Below are 19,800 nucleotides of genomic sequence, written 5' to 3'. Positions count from 1 at the left end.
TTTCATTCTAAGGAAATTGGTCTGGATGTAAGGCATACATTTGAAGTCAGGGCAGTGGGAGAACGTTATGATGATCCTGTCTGGGCTTCTACTACTTTACATTCAGTAGTGCCAGTATCTCTCACTGAGAGGGTGAGAGATCTACTTTAGGCTTCACATTGCAGTGCAAAGCCTCATCTCTGTAGAACTGCTTGCTGCACCTCAATATGGAGGCCAGGCTATTGTGACTGGCCCTTTAACCACTACACTTCAACATAGAACCCAGGCTATTGTGACTGGCCCTTTAACCACTACACTTCAACATGGAACCCAGGCTATTGTGACTGGCCCTTTAACCACTACACTTCAACATGGAACACAGGCTATTGTGACTGGCCCTTTAACCACTACACTTCAACATAGAACCCAGGCTATTGTGACTGGCCCTTTAACCACTACACTTCAACATGGAACCCAGGCTATTGTGACTGGCCCTTTAACCACTACACTTCAACATGGAACACAGGCTATTGTGACTGGCCCTTTAACCACTACACCTCAACATAGATCCCAGGCTATTGTGACCGGCCCTTTAACCACTACACTTCAACATGGAACCCAGGTTATTGTGACTGGCCCTTTAACCACTACACCTCAACATAGAACCCAGGCTATTGTGACTGGCCCTTTAACCACTACACCTCAACATGGAACCCAGGCTATTGTGACTGGCCCTTTAACCGCTACACCTCAACATGGAACACAGGCTATTGTGACTGGCCCTTTAACCACTACACCTCAACATGGAACCCAGGCTATTGTGACTGGCCCTTTAACCACTACACTTCAACATGGAACACAGGCTATTGTGACTGGCCCTTTAACCACTACACCTCAACATAGAACCCAGGCTATTGTGACTGGCCCTTTAACCACTACACCTCAACATGGAACCCAGGCTATTGTGACTGGCCCTTTAACCGCTACACCTCAACATGGAACACAGGCTATTGTGACTGGCCTTCCCTGACCATGGCCTTGGATCTGCCTGGTGTTAGCAGCGACACCTTGACTGACCACTGACCACCTAGCCAGCCAGGCCTACTGTGTGAATAAGAACACCCTGGCTAATTCACTCCCTGCCTGACTGAATGTGTACACCCTGCCTTCCTGATTGGCTGGCTGGCTGGCTGGCTGGCTGGCTGGCTGGCTGACTGTGTACACCCTACCTTCCTGGCTGACTGACTGTGTACAGCCTGACTGGCTGGCTGGTTGTGTTTACATGATATCAGCAGACTCCCTGTATGTAGCCTTACAACAGAGGCTTTCTGCCAAACTCCAGCGCCTCCCCTCTATCTCTGTTTGTCTGTAAGCCCAGGGCTTAACTACTGGGACAGGGATGGGGAAGAGGAACCAAGCTACCACGATATTGATTATATGTGATGTTTTATGTGAGTGAAAAGTGTTGGTTTTGCCTTCTGAAGAACAGGTTCTTTCTTCAAACTCAACTTCCCCCAGTTTCACTGGTTGTGTACGAGTTCTGCAGAGTTGTTCTGACCTCAGGAAGTGACACGAGGACAATGGCTCAATCCCAATACCCCCGCCTTAGCCCTCCCCCTCGTTTTCGAGTGTCCCTCGGTGGGGGAGTGGCACTCAAACGGAGCAACTAGAGGTAGGGAGAGATGAATAACCCTAGGGAATGGGACGTCACTCACGTACATCAGAAGCCGCCGAAGGATAGCCTACCACGCAATTCAATGACGTCGAGCCTTGTTTTCACTCCACTGGCGGCGATAATAGCTTTCCTTATATTTCTCATGCAACAAATACGTACAGTACTTACCAAATGATAACAGCCAAATAACAATGTGCCCATAATGTACCAATCCTCTGGTTGTGGTTCAATGTGGAGTAGTACTGAAGTCAGGACTTTCATTCCATAATAGCAGTTTGACATGTAACAGTCGCATTTCCCTTCACTCAGTCATTTTATGCATTTTCTTGAGGATTAAAGATGAATGATTAACCAGTGGAAGCATTGTAAAAAAGTTTAAACCACTGTTCTGAACTAATATTTAGTTAGAGGTGGGGGATATCGAGCTGCACAACATTTTTAACAAACCGGTCTCATGAAACTATATTTAACTATACTGTACATTTTCGTTATAGTCCTTCAAATACTTGTTTTAATTAAAATTCAGAAATGGATAATCACCCTACAGTTTTAATCTGAGCCGAAAGGTCATTTCAGAATCACCCCAGTTTGGTAGCCTATGCTGTTGAATGCTCTTCCTGGCCATGGTTGTTCATGTGGTGGTTACAATGTATCTCTGATCAAACGCTCTCATAAAAGGTCTGTGGTAAAGACACAGGAGCAAATGAGTTTGGTACAGGGATGGACAGAATTTTGACATGCAAATCTGATTGGATACAGCGTTCTGATTATTGAAATATCAGCCTCAATTTTACATGTTGCTTTTTTATTTTTGAGGGCTAATTGGGGACATTTACAGCGACAGCTGTAGTCAGGGACAGGCCACTAAAATTGGCCTCATTTTATCCTCTACTACACAATAAGCAAGAAAATACTTAAAAACCTCTGAAGGATCGGACTCTTTTTTTCAATTTTCGTCTAAAATGACATGCCCAAATCTAACTGCCTGTAGCTCTGGACCTGAAGCAAGGATATGCATATTCTTGATACCATTTGAAAGGAAAGTTTGTGAGAGTGTGAAATTACTGTAGGACAATATAATACATTAGATCTGGTAAAAGATAATACAAAGAAACATTTTTTTTTTGTTTTTTGGTTCCATCTTTTGAAATGCAAGAGAAAGGCCAATATATGACTTAGGAATCTAGGCGCAATTTAGATTTTGGCCACTAGATGGCAGCAGTGTATGTGCAAAGTTTTAGACTGATCCAATGAACCATTGTATTTCTGTTCAAAATGTTGTATCAAGACTGCCCAAATGTGCCTAATTGGATTATTAATACATTTTTAAGTTCATAACTGTGCACTCTCCTCAAACAATAGCATGGCATTTCACTGTAATAGCTACTGTAAATTGGACAGTGCAGTTAGATTAACAATAATTTAAGCTTTCTGCCCATATCAAATATGTCTATGTAGAGGTTAAATATGTTATTTCAGCTGCATTGCATGGCATATACTGTAGTGTACAGTGCCTTCAGAAAGTATTCACACCTCTTGACTTTTTCCACATTTTTGTTGTTACAGCCTGAATTTAAAATGTATTAAATTGAAATGTTGCGTCACTGGCCTACCCACAATACCCCATAATGTCAAGTGTATCTAGTGGAAACTGGACACCACTCCGACTTGATGAGATTCGCGGGATCGTTGTTAACGAAGGGGGAGGGTTAAGGGGGTGGTGTTGGTATTAAGCCAATGTCACTGGAGTGCCACAGTGGCTGTGTTTGGCTGAAAGAATGCCAATGTGACTCCCTGACCCTGATGTGGTGTTGGCTGGTCCAGTCGGCTGCTGCCCTGTGTCTGTGTATCTGTGTGTACATGTCTGTGACCTCTAGAGCTCCTCTCACTTCCTCTGTTCTGTCACATTCCAGTACATTGTGACTGTCGCTGCCTCCTGGGTGTACAAGTAGGCTACAAGTCTAACCATGTGTTGTGTGTGTTCATCAGGCTGCAGCAGGGAACATCATTAACATGCTGTGGCAGTTGATGGAGAACGGGCTGGAGGAACTGAAGCTGCTGCAGACTGTCCTAGTGCTGCTCACCACCAACACAGTGGTACATGACCAAGTCCTGTCCAAGGTACCGTACACTCAGCACACACATTGCAGACACTTTTATATATTCACAGTACAGTCAGATAGTACATGCTGTGTCCCAAACACGTCTCATATTGCCCAGGGAGTTGGTTTCCACGTACATGTTAATCCAGGTGTGTGCCTTAGTAAATCTGACTACGTTCCAATGTTCATACTAGCATACCACTTAGAATGTATTCCCCAGTACATGTCTTGATTCTTGGTGGGAGGCTATGTTAGGCTGGATATTGTAACAGAGCCTGTGTCACCCTCCCAGGCCATCGTGCTGTGTTTCCGTCTGCACTTCACCAAGGACAACATCACCAACAACACAGCCGCCGCCACCGTCAGACAAGTCGTCACCGTGGTATTCGAGAGGATGGTCGCGGAGGACGAGCGCTTCAAAGGTCAGAGCAGAGTGCTCATGGGAAATGGAGTTCCCGGACTTTCTTTTGGCCATTGATTCAGAGTTGAGTCATTGTTAGATCCACAAAGGGAAGTGCGCAAGTGTACACTTTGGATGAAAGGTGGAGGTTGCTGCCACAGAACTTTACATCAGTATTCTAGCATCCCACTTCCTCTCTCCAACCCTCCTCTTTTCCTCTATCTTTGACCATGCCACAGAGGAAGGGAAGGGTGTTTGTTTCTCCTTAGATTGCCTAAAACTCCTTATCCCATGACTTCAGTGAATACAGCATGACTTGTTGAGGTTCTGGTTTGGCCCCTTTAGTTTTCACACTGCTGTCTTTCCACTCTATGTCTTAGTATCACTGGGATTGGAAATCACAATTTAAATGAGGGACTTTTCCCTCTTGAGGTAGGTTTTGGACGGGTCTTTTCTGAGTGTTTGTTTGTGTCATTGTTTGATGAGAGATTGATCCCTCCAGGCTTGTAGCCACAGCTGTTTCTAAAGTTGTCTCTCCCTCTCTCCTCTGCCCCCTTCCCTCTCCTCCAGACATGGTGGACCAGCCTCCTCCAGTCCAGGGTAACACTAACCGGAGGTCTGTCAGCACCCTGAGGCCCAGTGCTAAAGACGCCTACATGCTGTTCCAGGTACGTCCACCAGGTGGAGACAGTCCTCCATACCTCTCACTGTACCCAACATTTACCCTCTCTCCCATCAGAAGAAGCGGTGTAGCTAGGGTAGAGTAAAATGGGTACGGGAGGGAACGAGGGCAAGGGAGGGAACGAGGGCAAGGGAGGGAACGAGGGCCAGGGCAAGGGAGGGAACGAGGGAAGGAGTAGGGGGAAATTAAGGTAGGGGAAGGGGTAGGGGGAATGAGGGAACGAGGGTAGGGAAGGGGGGGGAACGAGGGTAGGGAGCGGGGTGAGGGAAGGGGGGGAACGAGGTGAGGGAAGGGGGAGGGGGGGAACGAGGTGAGGGAAGGAAGGGGGGAATGGGTAGGGAGGAATGAGGGAATGAGGGTAGGGAGGGGGGGAGCAGGGTGAGGGAAGGAGGGGAACGAGGTGAGGGAAGGGGGGAAATGAGGGAAGGGGTAGGAGGAGGGAAGGGGGGGAACGAGGTGGGGGAAGGGGGGAAGGGGTAGGGAGGAATGAGGGAAGGATGAGGGAAGGGGGGAACGAGGGTAGGGAACGGGGTGAGGGAAGGGGGGGAATGAGGGAAGGGGTAGGGGGGAATGCGGGAAGGGATGAGGGTAGGGGTAGGGGAATGAGGGAAGGGGTGGAATGAGGGTAGGGAGGGGGGGGATGGGGGTAGGGGAATGAGGGAAGGGGTGGAATGAGGGTAGGGGAAGGGGGGGGATGGGGGTAGGGGGGAATGAGGGAAGGGGTAGGGCTAGGGGAAGGGAGGGAACGAGGGTGAACGAGAGGAGGGGAACGGAGGGAACGAGGGGAACGGCGAGAATGAGGGGTGAGGGAAGGGGTGGGTGAGGGAACGAGGGAAGGGGCAGAATGAGGGTAGGGGAAGGGGAGGCATGAGGGAAGGGGTAGGGCTAGGGGAACGGCGAGAACGAGGGAAGGGTGGGTGAGGGAATGAGGGAAGGGGAATGAGGGTAGGGGTGGAATGAGGGTAGGGGAAAGGGGTGGAATGAGGGTAGGGAAAGGGGGGATATGAGGGAAGGGGTAGGGCTAGGGAGGGGAACGGCGAGAATGAGGGGTGAGGGAAGGGGTGGGTGAGGGAACGAGGGAAGGGGTGGAATGAGGGTAGGGGAAGGGGGGACATGAGGGTAGGGGAAGGGGGGACATGAGGGTAGGGAGGGGGGGAATGAGGGGAAGGGAGGGGAACGAGGGGAACGGCGAGAACGAGGGGTGAGGGAAGGGGTGGGTGAGGGAACGAGGGAAGGGGTGAGGGAATGAGTGTTGGGGAAGGGAGGGAACGAGGGTTAGGGGAAGGGAGGGAACGAGGGTTAGGGGAAGGGAAGGGGTGAACGAGGGAAGGGGAGAACGAGGGTAGGAAAAGGGGGGGACGAGGAGAAGGGAGAGGGAGGGGAAGGGGGGGGAGGGAGGGAACAATTTTGTGGAATGAAACAGCCATGCTGTCATAAGATGTGTACAGCCCATACTTCCAGACTGTATCACAGAGGCAATGCTAGTAGCTGTCTCCAGCTGTCCTATGTCTACATCCCCATTTCCGTGTGTCCCTCCAGGACCTATGTCAGCTAGTAAATGCTGATGCCCCCTACTGGCTGGTAGGGATGACAGAGATGACACGGACATTTGGTCTGGAGCTCCTGGAGTCGGTCCTCAATGACTTCCCTGGGGTCTTCCTGCAGGTGAATACACAGTAAAGTATAATACTGTACTGTACAATGCAATACAACTTAATATAATATGATGCAGTAAAGTATGGTGCAATACAACACAATCAAGTATTATCTGCATTGAAATAGAATACAATACAACATCCCATCTCACTTTAGGTGTCTTGTATTTGTACTGTGATCCCCAACTCTGTGGGGGATTGCCCTCTAACCTCTGACCCCCGTGTAGCACCAGGAGTTCAGCTTCCTGCTGAAGGAGCGTGTGTGTCCGCTGGTCATCAAGCTGTTCTCCCCCAACATCAAGTTCCGTCAAGGCAACAGCAGCGCCGCCTCCCCAGCCCCTGTAGAAAAACCCTACTTCCCCATCTGCATGAGGCTGCTCAGAGTGGTATCTGTGCTCATCAAACACTTCTACAGCCTACTGGTGAGTCTCTGTGGTTATCAAACACTTCTACAGCCTACTGGTGAGTCTCTGTGCTCATCAAACACTTCTACAGCCTACTGGTGAGTCTCTGTGCTCATCAAACACTTCTACAGCCTACTGGTGAGTCTCTGTGCTCATCAAACACTTCTACAGCCTACTGGTGAGTCTCTGTGCTCATCAAACACTTCTACAGCCTACTGGTGAGTCTCTGTGGTTATCAAACACTTCTACAGCCTACTGGTGAGTCTCTGTGGTTATCAAACACTTCTACAGCCTACTGGTGAGTCTCTGTGGTTATCAAACACTTCTACAGCCTACTGGTGAGTCTCTGTAGTTATCAAACACTTCTACAGCCTACTGGTGAGTCTCTGTAGTTATCAAACACTTCTACAGCCTACTGGTGAGTCTCTGTGGTTATCAAACACTTCTACAGCCTACTGGTGAGAGTCAGTTACAGCTATCTATCAAATTTTATTTGTCACATACACATGGTTAGCAGATGTTAATGCGAGTGTAGCGAAATGCTTGTGCTTCTAGTTCCGACAATGCAGTAATAACCAACGAGTAATCTAACCTATCAATTCCACAACTACTACCTTATACACACAAGTGTAAAGGGATAAAGAATATGTACATAAAGATATATGAATGAGTGATGGTACAGAACGGCATAGGCAAGATGCAGTAGATGGTATTGAGTACAGTATATACATATGAGATGAGCAATGTAGGGTATGTAAACATAAAAATGCATAGTTTAAAGTGGCTAGTGATACATGTATTACATAAAGATGGCAAGATGCAGTAGATGATATAGAGTACAGTATATACATATACATTATATTAAGTGGCATTGTTTAAAGTGGCTAGTGATACATTTTTGATCAATTTTCATTATTAAAGTGAGCTGGAGTAGAGTCAGTATGTTGGCAGCAGCCACTTAATGTTAGTGGTGGCTGTTTAACAGTCTGATGGCCTTGAGGTAGAAGCTGTTTTTCAGTCTCTCGGTCCCTGCTTTGATGCACCTGTACTGACCTCGCCTTCTGGATGATAGCGGGGTGAACAGGCAGTGGCTCGGGTGGTTGTTGTCCTTGGTGATCTTTATGGCCTTCCTGTGACATCGGGTGGTGTAGGTGTCCTGGAGGGCAGGTAGTTTGCCCCCAGTGATGCGTTGTGCAGACCTCACTACCCTCTGGAGAGCCTTACGGTTGTGGGCGGAGCAGTTGCCGTACCAGGCGGTGATACAGCCCGACAGGATGCTCTTGATTGTGCATCTGTAAAAGTATGTGAGTGTTTTTGGTGACAAGCCAAATTTCTTCAGCCTCCTGAGGTTGAAGAAGCGCTGCTGTGCCTTTTTCACAACGCTGTCTGTGTGGGTGGACCAATTCAGTTTGTCCGTGATGTGTACACCGAGGAACTTAACTTTCCACCCTCTCCACTACTGTCCCGTCGATGTGGATAGGGGGGTGCTCCCTCTGCTGTTTCCTGAAGTCCACGATCATCTCCTTTGTTTTGTTGACATTGAGTGTGAGGTTATTTTCCTGACACCACACTCTGAGGGCCCTCACCACCTCCCTGTAGGCCGTCTCGTCGTTGTTGGTAATCAAGCCTATCACTGTAGTGTTGTCTGCAAACTTGATGATTGAGTTGGAGGCGTGCATGGCCACGCAGTCGTGGGTGAACAGGGAGTACAGGAGAGGGCTCAGAACGCACCCTTGTGGGGCCCCAGTGTTGAGGATCAGCGGGGTGGAGATGTTACCTACCCTCACCACCTGGGGGCGGCCCGTCAGGAAGTCCAGTAAACAGTTGCACAGGGCGGGGTCGAGACCCAGGGTCTCGAGCTTGATGACGAGTTTGGAGGGTACTATGGTGTTAAATGCTGAGCTGTTGTCGACGAACAGCGTTCTCATGCTGGTATTCCTCTTGTCCAGATGGGTTAAGGCAGTGTGCAGTGTGGTTGCGATTGCGTCGTCTGTGGACCTATTGGGGCGGTAAGCAAATTGGAGTGGGTCGAGGGTGTCAGGTAGGGTGGAGGTGATATGGTCCTTGACTAGTCTCTCAAAGCACTTCATGATGACGGAAGTGAGTGCTACGGGGCGGTAGTCGTTTAGCTCAGTTACCTTAGCTTTCTTGGGAACAGGAACAATGGTGGCCCTCTTGAAGCATGTGGGAACAGCAGACTGGGATAAGGATTGATTGAATATGTCCGTAAACACACCAGCCAGCTGGTCTGTGCATGCTCTGAGGACGAGGCTGGGGATGCCGTCTGGGCCTGCAGCCTTGCGAGGGTTAACACGTTTAAATGTTTTACTCACGTCGGCTGCAGTGAAGGAGAGTCCGCAGGTTTTGGTAGCGGGCCGTGTCAGTGGCACTGTATTGTCCTCAAAGCGAGCAAAGAAGTTATTTAGTCTGTCTGGGAGCAAGACAGACGGGGCTGGTTTTCTTTTTGTAATCCGTGATTGACTGTAGACCCTGCCACATACCTCTTGTGTCTGAGCCGTTGAATTGCAACTCTACTTTGTCTCTGTACTGACGCTTAGCTTGTTTGATTGCCTTGCGGAGGGAATAGCTACACTGTTTGTATTCGGTCATGTTTCCGGTCACCTTGCCCTGGTTAAAAGCAGTGGTTTGCGCTTTCAGTTTTGCGCGAATGCTGCCATCAATCCACGGTTTCTGGTTTGGGAATGTTTTAATAGTTGCTGTGGGTACGACATCGCCGATGAACTCGCTCACCGAATCAGCGTATTCGTCAATGTTGTTGGACACAATGCGGAACATATCCCGGTCCACGTGATCGAAGCAGTCTACTACTATCTACTACCAAGTACTGTGTTCTCTGTACCTACATCAAACACAACTACAGTCTGTCCCAGACCTGCTGTTTTCAACTCTCTAGAGACAGCAGGAGCGGTAGAGATACTCTCAATGATTGGCTATGAAAAGCCAACTGACATTTACTCCTGAGGTGCTGACTTGTTGCACCCTCGACAACTACTGTGATTATTATTATTTGACCATGCTGTTCATTTATGAACATTTGAACATCTTGGCCATGTTCTGTTATAATCTCCACCCGGCACAGCCAGAAGAGGACTGGCCACCCCTCATAGCCTGGTTCCTCTCTAGGTTTCTTCCTAGGTTTTGGCCTATCTAGGGAGATTTTCCTAGGCACCGTGCTTCTACACCTGCATTGCTTGCTGTTTGGGGTTTTAGGCTGGGTTTCTGTACAGCACTTTGAGATATCAGCTGATGTAAGAAGGGCTATATAAATATGTTTCATTTGATTTGATTAGTGGTGAGAGCCAAGGCAGGAACTATAGTTAGGGTCAAGTCCATTTCAATTTAGGAAGTGAGTTGAAATTCCAATTTTCCACAAATCCTGTTGTCTTATTGTAGAGCCAGAAATGTGTGGATAGTTAGCTTGGGGAGCTGAGGTGTGTGTTTGTCTGTGTTGCTGTAGGTGACAGAGTGTGAGATCTTCCTGTCTCTGCTGGTGAAGTTCTTGGATGGAGAGAAGCCTCAGTGGCTTAGAGCTGTGGCCGTGGAGTCAGTCCACAGGCTGTGTGTACAGCCACACCTGCTACGGTGAGTAGGAGGAGCGCACACACTGACTTTACCCTACACACACACCCTCATCACTAAACTTACCACATAACTTCAACATATCGCCATTGATAATGGCTGACCCTGGCCATGACCCCCACTCTCCAAGGGTGTCTCAGGGGGAGTTGGTATTTGCAGAAAAACATTTCCATTTCACACATGCATATAATACATGCTTGTGCATGTGTGTAAAAGGACAAATATAATCACCCGCTAAATTATTATTATTAGATTCTATGTTCTACCCAACCTCCCATCCACTTTTACAACTCCCTTCATCTCCCCCTCTCCTCCTCTCCCCCTGTTCACCCAGGTCTTTCTGCTTGTCCTATGACATGAAGCAGCACTCCACCAAGGTGTTCAGGGACATCGTCAATGCTCTGGGCTCCTTCATCCAGTCCCTCTTTATTGTCCTCAACACAGGAAACCCTGCTGCTACCAACGCTTCCACCGGTCAGTAGAGTTGACCTTTCGTGTTATAGCTTTTGACATATAATGTAGTGGAACTTATGGTGAGGTAAAGGAAGGAGTCTAGGATAGGAGTAGTCAACTCAAGAGGGTACAGGAGAGTGTGGTCTGCAGGGTGCAGGCTTTTGTTCCAACCCAACACTAACAGCCCACTCTTTTTCCTCCTCTCTCTCCCTAATCTCTCTGTCCCCCTCCCTAGGTGGGTCAGGGTCCCAGGGGGCTGCCCAGGGGGGTCCAGGAGCAGGAGGTCAGGGTGGGAGTCTAACCACACAGGCTGCCTTTGAGTACCGCGGTACCTGGATCCCCCTCATGACCGTCAGTGTACAGGGCAGCGCCAAGGCTACCTAGTCAGTAGTAATATATACACACACACACACTAGATATCTAGCTATTGCTGTCTAGATAGAAATCTGCACCTAGCTGCACTGTATCTGAACCTAGCTGCACTGTATCTGAACCTAGCTGCACTGTATCTGAACCTAGCTGCACTGTATCTGAACCTAGCTGCACTGTATCTGAACCTAGCTGCACTGTATCTGAATCTAGCTGCACTGTATCTGCACCTAGCTGCACTGTATCTGAACCTAGCTGCACTGTATCTGCACCTATGCACTGTATCTGCACCTAGCTGCACTGTATCTGCACCTAGCTGCACAGTATCTGCACCTAGCTGCACTGTATCTGCACCTAGCTGCACTGTATCTGCACCTAGCTGCACTGTATCTGCACCTAGCTGCACTGTATCTGCACCTAGCTGCACTGTATCTGCACGCTGTTGGCTAGTGAGCATGTGCCAAGACCAGAGTGGACACATTCGCTATTTTTAACTATCGTAGAGCTGAAAATGCGAGGGAGGGGGTAGCATCTGTTGGCTGTAATTATGAGGAGATGAAACAATGCTGCTGTTTTTATGTTATAGAAGCTGGTTTGTTGATGCAGGAGAAAGAGTTGTTAGAGTTGTCAGTCAACATCTACCTCAACATTGTGTTTCTGTAATGGACAAATGGCCAGAGACAGCTGATCCTGCAGGTGTTTAATACAGGAACAAATGGCCAGGGACAGCTGATCCTGCAGGTGTTTAATACAGGAACAAATGGCCAGGGACAGCTGATCCTGCAGGTGTTTAATACAGGAACAAATGGCCAGGGACAGCTGATCCTGCAGGTGTTTAATACAGGAACAAATGGCCAGGCACAGCTGATCCTGCAGGTGTTTAATACAGGAACAAATGGCCAGGGACAGCTGATCCTGCAGGTGTTTAATACAGGAACAAATGGCCAGGGACAGCTGATCCTGCAGGTGTTTAATACAGGAACAAATGGCCAGGCACAGCTGATCCTGCAGGTGTTTAATACAGGAACAAATGGCCAGGCACAGCTGATCCTGCAGGTGTTTAATACAGGAACAAATGGCCAGGGACAGCTGATCCTGCAGGTGTTTAATACAGGAACAAATGGTCAGTTACAGCTGATCCTGCAGGTGTTTAATACAGGAACAAATGGTCAGTTACAGCTGATCCTGCAGGTGTTTAATACAGGAACAAATGGTCAGTTACAGCTGATCCTGCAGGTGTTTAATACAGGAACAAATGGTCAGTTACAGCTGATCCTGCAGGTGTTTAATACAGGAACAAATGGTCAGTTACAGCTGATCCTGCAGGTGTTTAATACAGGAACAAATGGTCAGGGACAGCTGGTCAGGGACAGCTGATCCTGCAGGTGTTTAATACAGGAACAAATGGTCAGTTACAGCTGGTCAGGGACAGCTGATCCTGCAGGTGTTTAATACAGGAACAAATGGTCAGGGACAGCTGGTCAGGGACAGCTGATCCTGCAGGTGTTTAATACAGGAACAAATGGCCAGGGACAGCTGATCCTGCAGGTGTTTAATACAAGAACAAATGGTCAGGGACAGCTGATCCTGCAGGTGTTTAATACAAGAACAAATGGCCAGGGACAGCTGATCCTGCAGGTGTTTAATACAAGAACAGCTGGTCAGGGACAGCTGATCCTGCAGGTGTTTAATACAAGAACAAATGGCCAGGGACGGCTGATCCTGCAGGTGTTTAATATAAGCAGCAGTCCAGTGAAAAATAGTTTGTTAGTAGGAGCTGAACAAGAGTGATTGCACGCAGCCCCTTTTGATGTAATATACGCACATTCATGCGACTCAGCAGGGTAGAGAAGTGGTTCTCAGCATCTGCACACACATTAACACACACTCATTCAAATCATTACTCTCTCTTCCTCCGCCAGTCTGGAGATGTTGGACAAGGTGGAGCCCCCGTCTATCCCAGAGGGTTATGCTATGTCTGTGGCCTTCAGCGCCCTGCTGGACCTGGTCCGAGGCATCACATCCATGATAGAGAGAGAATTGGCCAAGGAGGAGGAGGAGGCGGCTGTACGCAGAGAGGCCAACCCAGACCAGAACACCCAGCCTGAGCCTGGTGAAGAGAGGGGAGGGGGATGAGGGTCAGGGGTTAGGACCAGGGGGCTTCTCTGGGCCTACAGAAAGTGCTGAATCTTAGCTTGACATTCTGTAGGTGTGCAAATCTTGAACTTTGAAGCACTTTTCTGACCTCTAGTGGCCAATCCAGTACCTACACTTCCTAAGGGAGTTTATCAATGTAGGCTTACCACAGTGATGCACTCTGTTGTCATCCTTATTCAAAAGCTTATGTAGAATTTTTAAATATAGATCTCTGTACAAATGTATATTGCTTTTCCACTCTGTTGCTAACTAGTGTTTCTCTGTCAGGGGCCCGTCTGGTCTGGGAGGAGATGGTCAGTACGTGTTGGTGTGGTCTACTGGCTGCCCTCTCTCTCCTGCTGGACGCCAGGTAAACAACCCTTCTTACAGATCCCCTCAAAGTAAATGTATTTAGTATCCTCTCAAATGTATTTAGTATCCTCTCAAATGTATTTAGTATCCTCTCAAATGTATTTAGTATCCTCTCAAATGTATTTAGTATCCTCTCAAATGTATTTAGTATCCCCTCAAATGTATTTAGTATCCTCTCAAATGTATTTAGTATCCCCTCAAATGTATTTAGTATCCCCTCAAAGTAAATGTATTTAGTATCCTCTCAAATGTATTTAGTATCCTCTCAAATGTATTTAGTATCCCCTCAAAGTAAATGTATTTAGTATCCTCTCAAATGTATTTAGTATCCCCTCAAATGTATTTAGTATCCCCTCAAAGTAAATGTATTTAGTATCCCCTCAAAGTAACTTGATAGTTTGACAGGGGAAACTCAAGGTCAGTGTTAAGTTCAGGAGCAACACAAGTTATTGAAACTACTGTGCCCAGCAACTATGGTCTTTAGACATAAGTTGCTGTGTAAGGGGTCTGCAGATTAAACGGTTTTCTGATATTTTTTTTAACGCTGCAGGAAGTGAAGAAGTTGCGGCAGTTAGGCCATCATAAACGTTTGTTCCAAACCCATAACCCCCTCTGTCTCGTCCCCTTCCAGTACAGATGAGACGGCGACAGAGAGCATCCTGAAGGCGGAGCTGACCGTGGCGGCGCTGTGTGGTCGCCTGGGCCTTGTGACGCCCCGCGACGCCTTCATCACAGCCATCTGCAAGGCCTCGCTGCCCCCACACTACGCCCTGACTGTCCTCAGCAGTAATACAGCCAACCTTAACAACAAGGGTCAGTCGTGGATGCTAAACCAACACTGCAAAAACGTTTTTACTAAACATTTGGGAAGGTAAAACGTTTTCGGTGTAAACTTAAACCACTAAAACAAGATATCAGGTATATAGAAAATATAATGGCGCTATATACTTTTAAATACGATCATCTGTGAGAACTAATATTCACCAACATGAAAACTAGACAGTCAGGGAGAATCTAAAATTCAAAAAATGTGATGCCGTGGGACCCCCAATGATTTTGTTGTAATGTTTAAGTCCGATAGCATAAGAACAAGGCATAAGCCATGACAAAATGTGTAGAATTTAAGGGAATTTGCTTTAAAACTGAAAATATTCTCTCGCCACTCCGTGGCAAAATGTGTAGAAGTGCAAGAAATTAGCTTTAAAACAGCAACATTTTGTCTCTGCAGCTAAGAAGACAGCCTCTAAAACCGCGCCATTGGCCAAGGCCACTACCACGCACCCTCCAAAAATGTCTAGGGGAAACACTGGCGCGTGTACGTCAGTACCCTGCGTGGGGGTGGGGGGTGCATGCATGTGTGAGAGCGTATGTTTGTGTGCGTTCATAGCAGTCTTCCCTCATGGCTTTGCTACATCAGCTCTGTGATAATTATACATACGTGCCTCTGAGGAACTTGATAAGCCAGTGGTAGTTAGTTGTTTATTTGTACACTTAATGCGCTTTTCACCCCAAATCTCTCTGTATACGTTTGTGAGAGTGTGAAGCTCTAGCCCTGGCTGTGTGATCTCCATACTAACCACTGTGATGCCCCACTTCTATGTCATTAACCCTGGCTGGGCCTCAACTGTTTTCTTGTTCCCTCTAATTAGTAACACCAAGATTCATGTGTCAGTCTCACACACACACACACTATTTGCATATTTGCTGTGATAGATCGAGCTTGCAAAATGGCTTCAGCAGGATCGATGTTTGCTAGGGAGTTAATAAATCAAGTCTCTGTAGCATGTAGCTGGCTTGTCACTCAGTGAAGTATATACATGGAAATGCCTGGCGGTGTGTGTTATTATTATCAGGGGTGTCTGCCTCTGTCTGTCTGCCTGCCTGTGAGGTACATCATGAAGAAGAGAAAATAACGAAGTCGTCGTGGACCAAGGAGTCTAAATCTATTTTTGGACCTCCAAAAGATTTGGTCCTTGTGATCATTACTTTTGTTGTGGACTCAAATAAAAGGTGTTTTCTCCTGTCCTCCTTAGCCTACTCCATCCAGGGCCAGAGTGTTCAGATCATCAGTTCCTCCAGTGAGTCTCATCAGCAGGTGGTGGCTGTGGGACAGCCTCTCTCTGTACAGCCCCAAGGCACCGTAGTGGTAAGATTACCTCTACACAACATTACTACAACACCACATCTAAAGGCCACTGTGGTGGTAAGATACTTTTGTGTATTTAGTGTTTGTGGACACACCTTCAAATTAGTGATTTCAGCTATTTCAGCCACTCACATCGCTGACAGGTGTATCAAATTGAGCACACAGTCATGCAATCTCCATAGACAAACATTGGCAGTAGAATGGCCTTACTGAAGAGCTCGGTGACTTTCAACGTGGCACCGTCATAGGATGCCACCTTCCCAACAAGTCAGTTCGTCAGATTTCTGCCCTTCTAGAGCTGCCCCGGTCAACTGTAAGTGCTGTTATTGTGAAGTGGAAACGTCTAGGAGCAACAACGGCTCAGCCGCGAAGTGGTAAGGCCACACAAGCTCACAGAACGGGACCGCCGAGTGCTGAAGCGCGTAAAAATCGTCTGTCCTCAGTTCGAACACACTACCGAGTTTGAAACTGCCTCTGGAAGCAACATCAGCACACGAACTGTTTGCCGGGAACTTCATGAAATGGGTTTCCATGGCCGAATAGCCTCACACAAGCCTAAGATCACCATGCACAATACCAAGCGTCGGCTGGAGTGGTGTAGAGCTTGCTGCCATTGGACTCTGACGCAGTGGAAATGCGTTCTCTGAAGTGATGAATCACGCTTCACCATCTGGCAGTCTGATGGATGAATCTGGGTTTGGAGGATGCCAGGAGAACGCTACATTCCCCAATGCATAGTGCCAACTGTAAAGTTTGGTGGAGGAGGAATAATGGTCTGGGGCTGTTTTTCATGGTTCGGACTAGGCGCCTTAGTTCAAGTGAAGGGACATCTTAACGTTACAGCATACAAGACATTCTAGACGATTCTGTGCTTCTAACTTTGTGGCAACTTTTTGGGGAAGGCCCTTTACTGTTTTAGCATGACAATGTCCCCATGCATAAAGCGAGGTCTGTACAGAAATGGTTTGTTGATCGGTGTGGAAGAACTTGACTGGCCTGCACAGAGCCCTGACCTCAACCCCTTCGAACACCTTTGGGATAAATTGGAACACCGACTGCGAGCCATGCCTAATCTCCGAACATCAGTGCCCAACCTCATTAATGCTCTTCTGGCTGAATGGAAGCAAGTCCCCGCAGCAATGCTCCAACATCTAGTGGAAAGCCTTCCCAGAAGTGGAGGCTGTTATAGCAGCAAAGGGGGGACCAACTCCATTTTAATGCCCATGATTTTGGACTGAGATGTTCGATAAGCAGGTGTCCAAATACTTTTGGTCATGTAGTGTACCTCTACACAACATTTACTACAACACCACAACTAGAGGGCACCGTATGAGCAAATGTTAGACGTTCACACATACAAACAGTAGTGTTGCATAACTCCATCTCTCCATCTATCAGCTGACAGCTAAGAATATCCAGTGTATGCGGACCTTGTTGAACCTGGCCCACTGCCATGGGGCGGTGCTGGGAACCTCCTGGCAGCTGGTGCTGGCCACGCTGCAGGTACACTTCCACCATACTGTATTCACCACACACCAGAGGAGGCTGGTGGGTGGAACTATAGGAGGACGGGCTCATTGTAATGGCTGGAATGGAATAGATGGAACAGTCAAACATGTGGTTTCCGTGTTTGATACCATTCCATTTATTCCATTCCAGCCATTACAATAAGCCTGTCCTCCTATAGCTCCTCCCACCAGCCTCCTCTGCCACACACACACACACACACACACACACTGGTACAATTTTACACCGTATTATAACCAAGCTGGGATTTTTTTTATGTTATTGTTGATATTGACAAGCCTAAATATTTCAATTCATAAAAACATATTATTTTTGTTCTCATTTATATAGTGGAAGTGGTCTGAGTGAATCACTCTGACTTTTCTCACCACGCACTCCACTCTTCCTGTTCTGTCTATCTCCCACCTTCCCTCTCCTCTCCCAGCACCTGGTGTGGATCCTAGGTCTGAAGCCTGGGGTTGGAGGTGCTCTGAAGCCTGGTCGTGCAGTAGAGGGGCCAAGCACGGTAATACAAAGCCACAAATCGATCGCCCTGCCTTACATAGTCATACTGTAATTAGTTAAATTCTCTGCATCAATTAGCAACAGCCTCCGTAAGGTTTCATTGGCTATTCAGCCTTCAAAGCTAGACACCACACTAAGGTACATGACTCTGCTGGATAGTAACAGACAAACCTGACTCCTCTGATGTCTGTTGGTTACAGGTGCTGACCACGGCTGTGATGACGGACCTGCCTGTCATCGCCAACATCCTGTCTAGGCTCTTTGAGAGTTCCCAGTACTTAGACGACGTGTCACTGCATCACCTGATCAACGCACTGTGCTCCCTCTCTCTGGAGGCTGTGGAGATGGCCTATGGGACTAACAAAGTAACTACTATACGTGCATGTAGCCAGAGCAACAACGTATGACATCCCCATCTTCTGTATGTGCCGCCTTGTGTTACTGAATGTGTAATGTTTATATCCACCAAACCAGTCACTCATATGTTCTGTTCTCGTCCTGTGTCCAGGAGCCGTCTCTGTTTGCTGTTGCCAAGCTGCTGGAGACCGGCCTGGTCAACATGGACCGTATAGAGATCCTATGGAGGCCCCTCACTGGACATCTACTGGAGGTACGTCTTCCAGTCACTTATAGACCACCAATAGACCTTTATATACCATCATAATGGAAGAGGTGGGTAGTGAAGTCCAGGGTTCAAATAATATTTTTTTATTATTTCAAATCTGTACTTGATTGAGCTTGCTTGCTTTAAATGGACCAGTAGAATAATCCCACTACTTGGAACTGCCCATCTCACATTCCAGGCAGGCTCAAGCTAACTTTGAAAGTATTTGAAAATATTTGAAATAGTATTTGAACCCAGGTCAATTGAAGTGGTATTTTGGGAAAACTTCAATAGATACTTCTCAAGCCCTTTCATTTCGTGGTAATGGTAGTAACTCCCCCGTTTCCAATGCCTTGAGTGGCATCTGTCCTCTGTGTAGTAAAAGTAATACACCTGTTGTGTGTGGTCTGTCTGAAACAAACCGTTCTCTTTTCTCTATCTCCCTCTCTTTTGCAACCCATGTCTGTTTTGCAGAAGGTAAGCTCGGAAACGTCTCCTCCCAATCATTTGCTTCCGCTCTCATTCCCTGTGCCTCTCTGCCTGGTAATCAATGTGTTGGAGCTGAGAGTATGCAATGTGCAGCTTGCAACACATTTATGTTTGCTTCGCTGTTATGTTTGATCTAAATTTCCTCGCTTGAGTTGCATTTTTGTAACTCTGTTTTTTTTTTATGGATACTATACAGCACCAACCCTTTCTGAGGACAGATCACTTTCTGGGTCAAAAAGCAATCCGAGATCTATTGCTTCGATTCTACTTTTCTTTAGTTTTTTTTACACGACTTAAACATAATCCTATGCAACATTAACCAATTAAAAACAGTTCTGTAGCAATGATGTTTGTGCAGTAGGCTATAGGCCCAATACATTATCACTGCATATCGGCTGCGCTTGAATTGTCCTGCCAATGTTGTTCTTCTCAGACTATTTAGAAATTATATTTAAAAATTGTAGGTATATGATCACACTGGAATAGATACTTTGTTGTATTTCTTGAGGCACAGCTGAGTGAGCATAATAATTTGCTTTAAAAAAAATGGTTTTAACTGGACTGATGGCCTGCATCTGATGGTCAGTCTGAGGTGAGGGAGGGAGCAGGGGTGAGGCTGCCTCTCACCTGACTCACCATCTTCCAGCCGATGGCATCACTGCATGACTTTTCTTCTGCCTTATGCACCATGTTGTTACTCCTA

The 19,800-nt window shown here is 47.3% G+C and overlaps 1 protein-coding gene across 4 annotated transcripts in view; it reads left to right on the top strand.

Annotated features, from left to right (window-relative positions):
* The window catches only part of LOC139578267 (protein MON2 homolog), a 52,204-nt gene that overhangs the window by 14,664 nt on the left and 17,740 nt on the right, over positions 1–19,800 (top strand). For 3 of the 4 annotated variants that reach the window (XM_071405659.1, XM_071405661.1, XM_071405660.1), the window contains exons 4-19: positions 3,644–3,775; positions 4,049–4,178; positions 4,727–4,824; positions 6,378–6,503; positions 6,721–6,915; positions 10,376–10,500; positions 10,832–10,971; positions 11,186–11,333; positions 13,242–13,432; positions 13,744–13,825; positions 14,459–14,640; positions 15,861–15,973; positions 17,372–17,476; positions 17,925–18,005; positions 18,205–18,369; positions 18,513–18,614. In XM_071405659.1, coding sequence (XP_071261760.1) covers positions 3,644–3,775; positions 4,049–4,178; positions 4,727–4,824; positions 6,378–6,503; positions 6,721–6,915; positions 10,376–10,500; positions 10,832–10,971; positions 11,186–11,333; positions 13,242–13,432; positions 13,744–13,825; positions 14,459–14,640; positions 15,861–15,973; positions 17,372–17,476; positions 17,925–18,005; positions 18,205–18,369; positions 18,513–18,614 — 2,115 coding nt within the window. Of the gene's footprint in view, positions 1–3,643; positions 3,776–4,048; positions 4,179–4,726; positions 4,825–6,377; positions 6,504–6,720; positions 6,916–10,375; positions 10,501–10,831; positions 10,972–11,185; positions 11,334–13,241; positions 13,433–13,743; positions 13,826–14,458; positions 14,641–15,055; positions 15,143–15,860; positions 15,974–17,371; positions 17,477–17,924; positions 18,006–18,204; positions 18,370–18,512; positions 18,615–19,800 lie in introns of all 4 variants that reach the window. The other variant, XM_071405658.1, reaches the window with a different exon arrangement.

The sequence above is a fragment of the Salvelinus alpinus genome, chromosome 6 (assembly GCF_045679555.1).
Source record: "Salvelinus alpinus chromosome 6, SLU_Salpinus.1, whole genome shotgun sequence".
NCBI classification, from domain to species: Eukaryota; Metazoa; Chordata; class Actinopteri; order Salmoniformes; family Salmonidae; genus Salvelinus; species Salvelinus alpinus.
The sequence above is the reverse complement of the archived record's forward strand: the minus strand, read 5'-3'. Positions and strand labels throughout refer to the sequence as shown.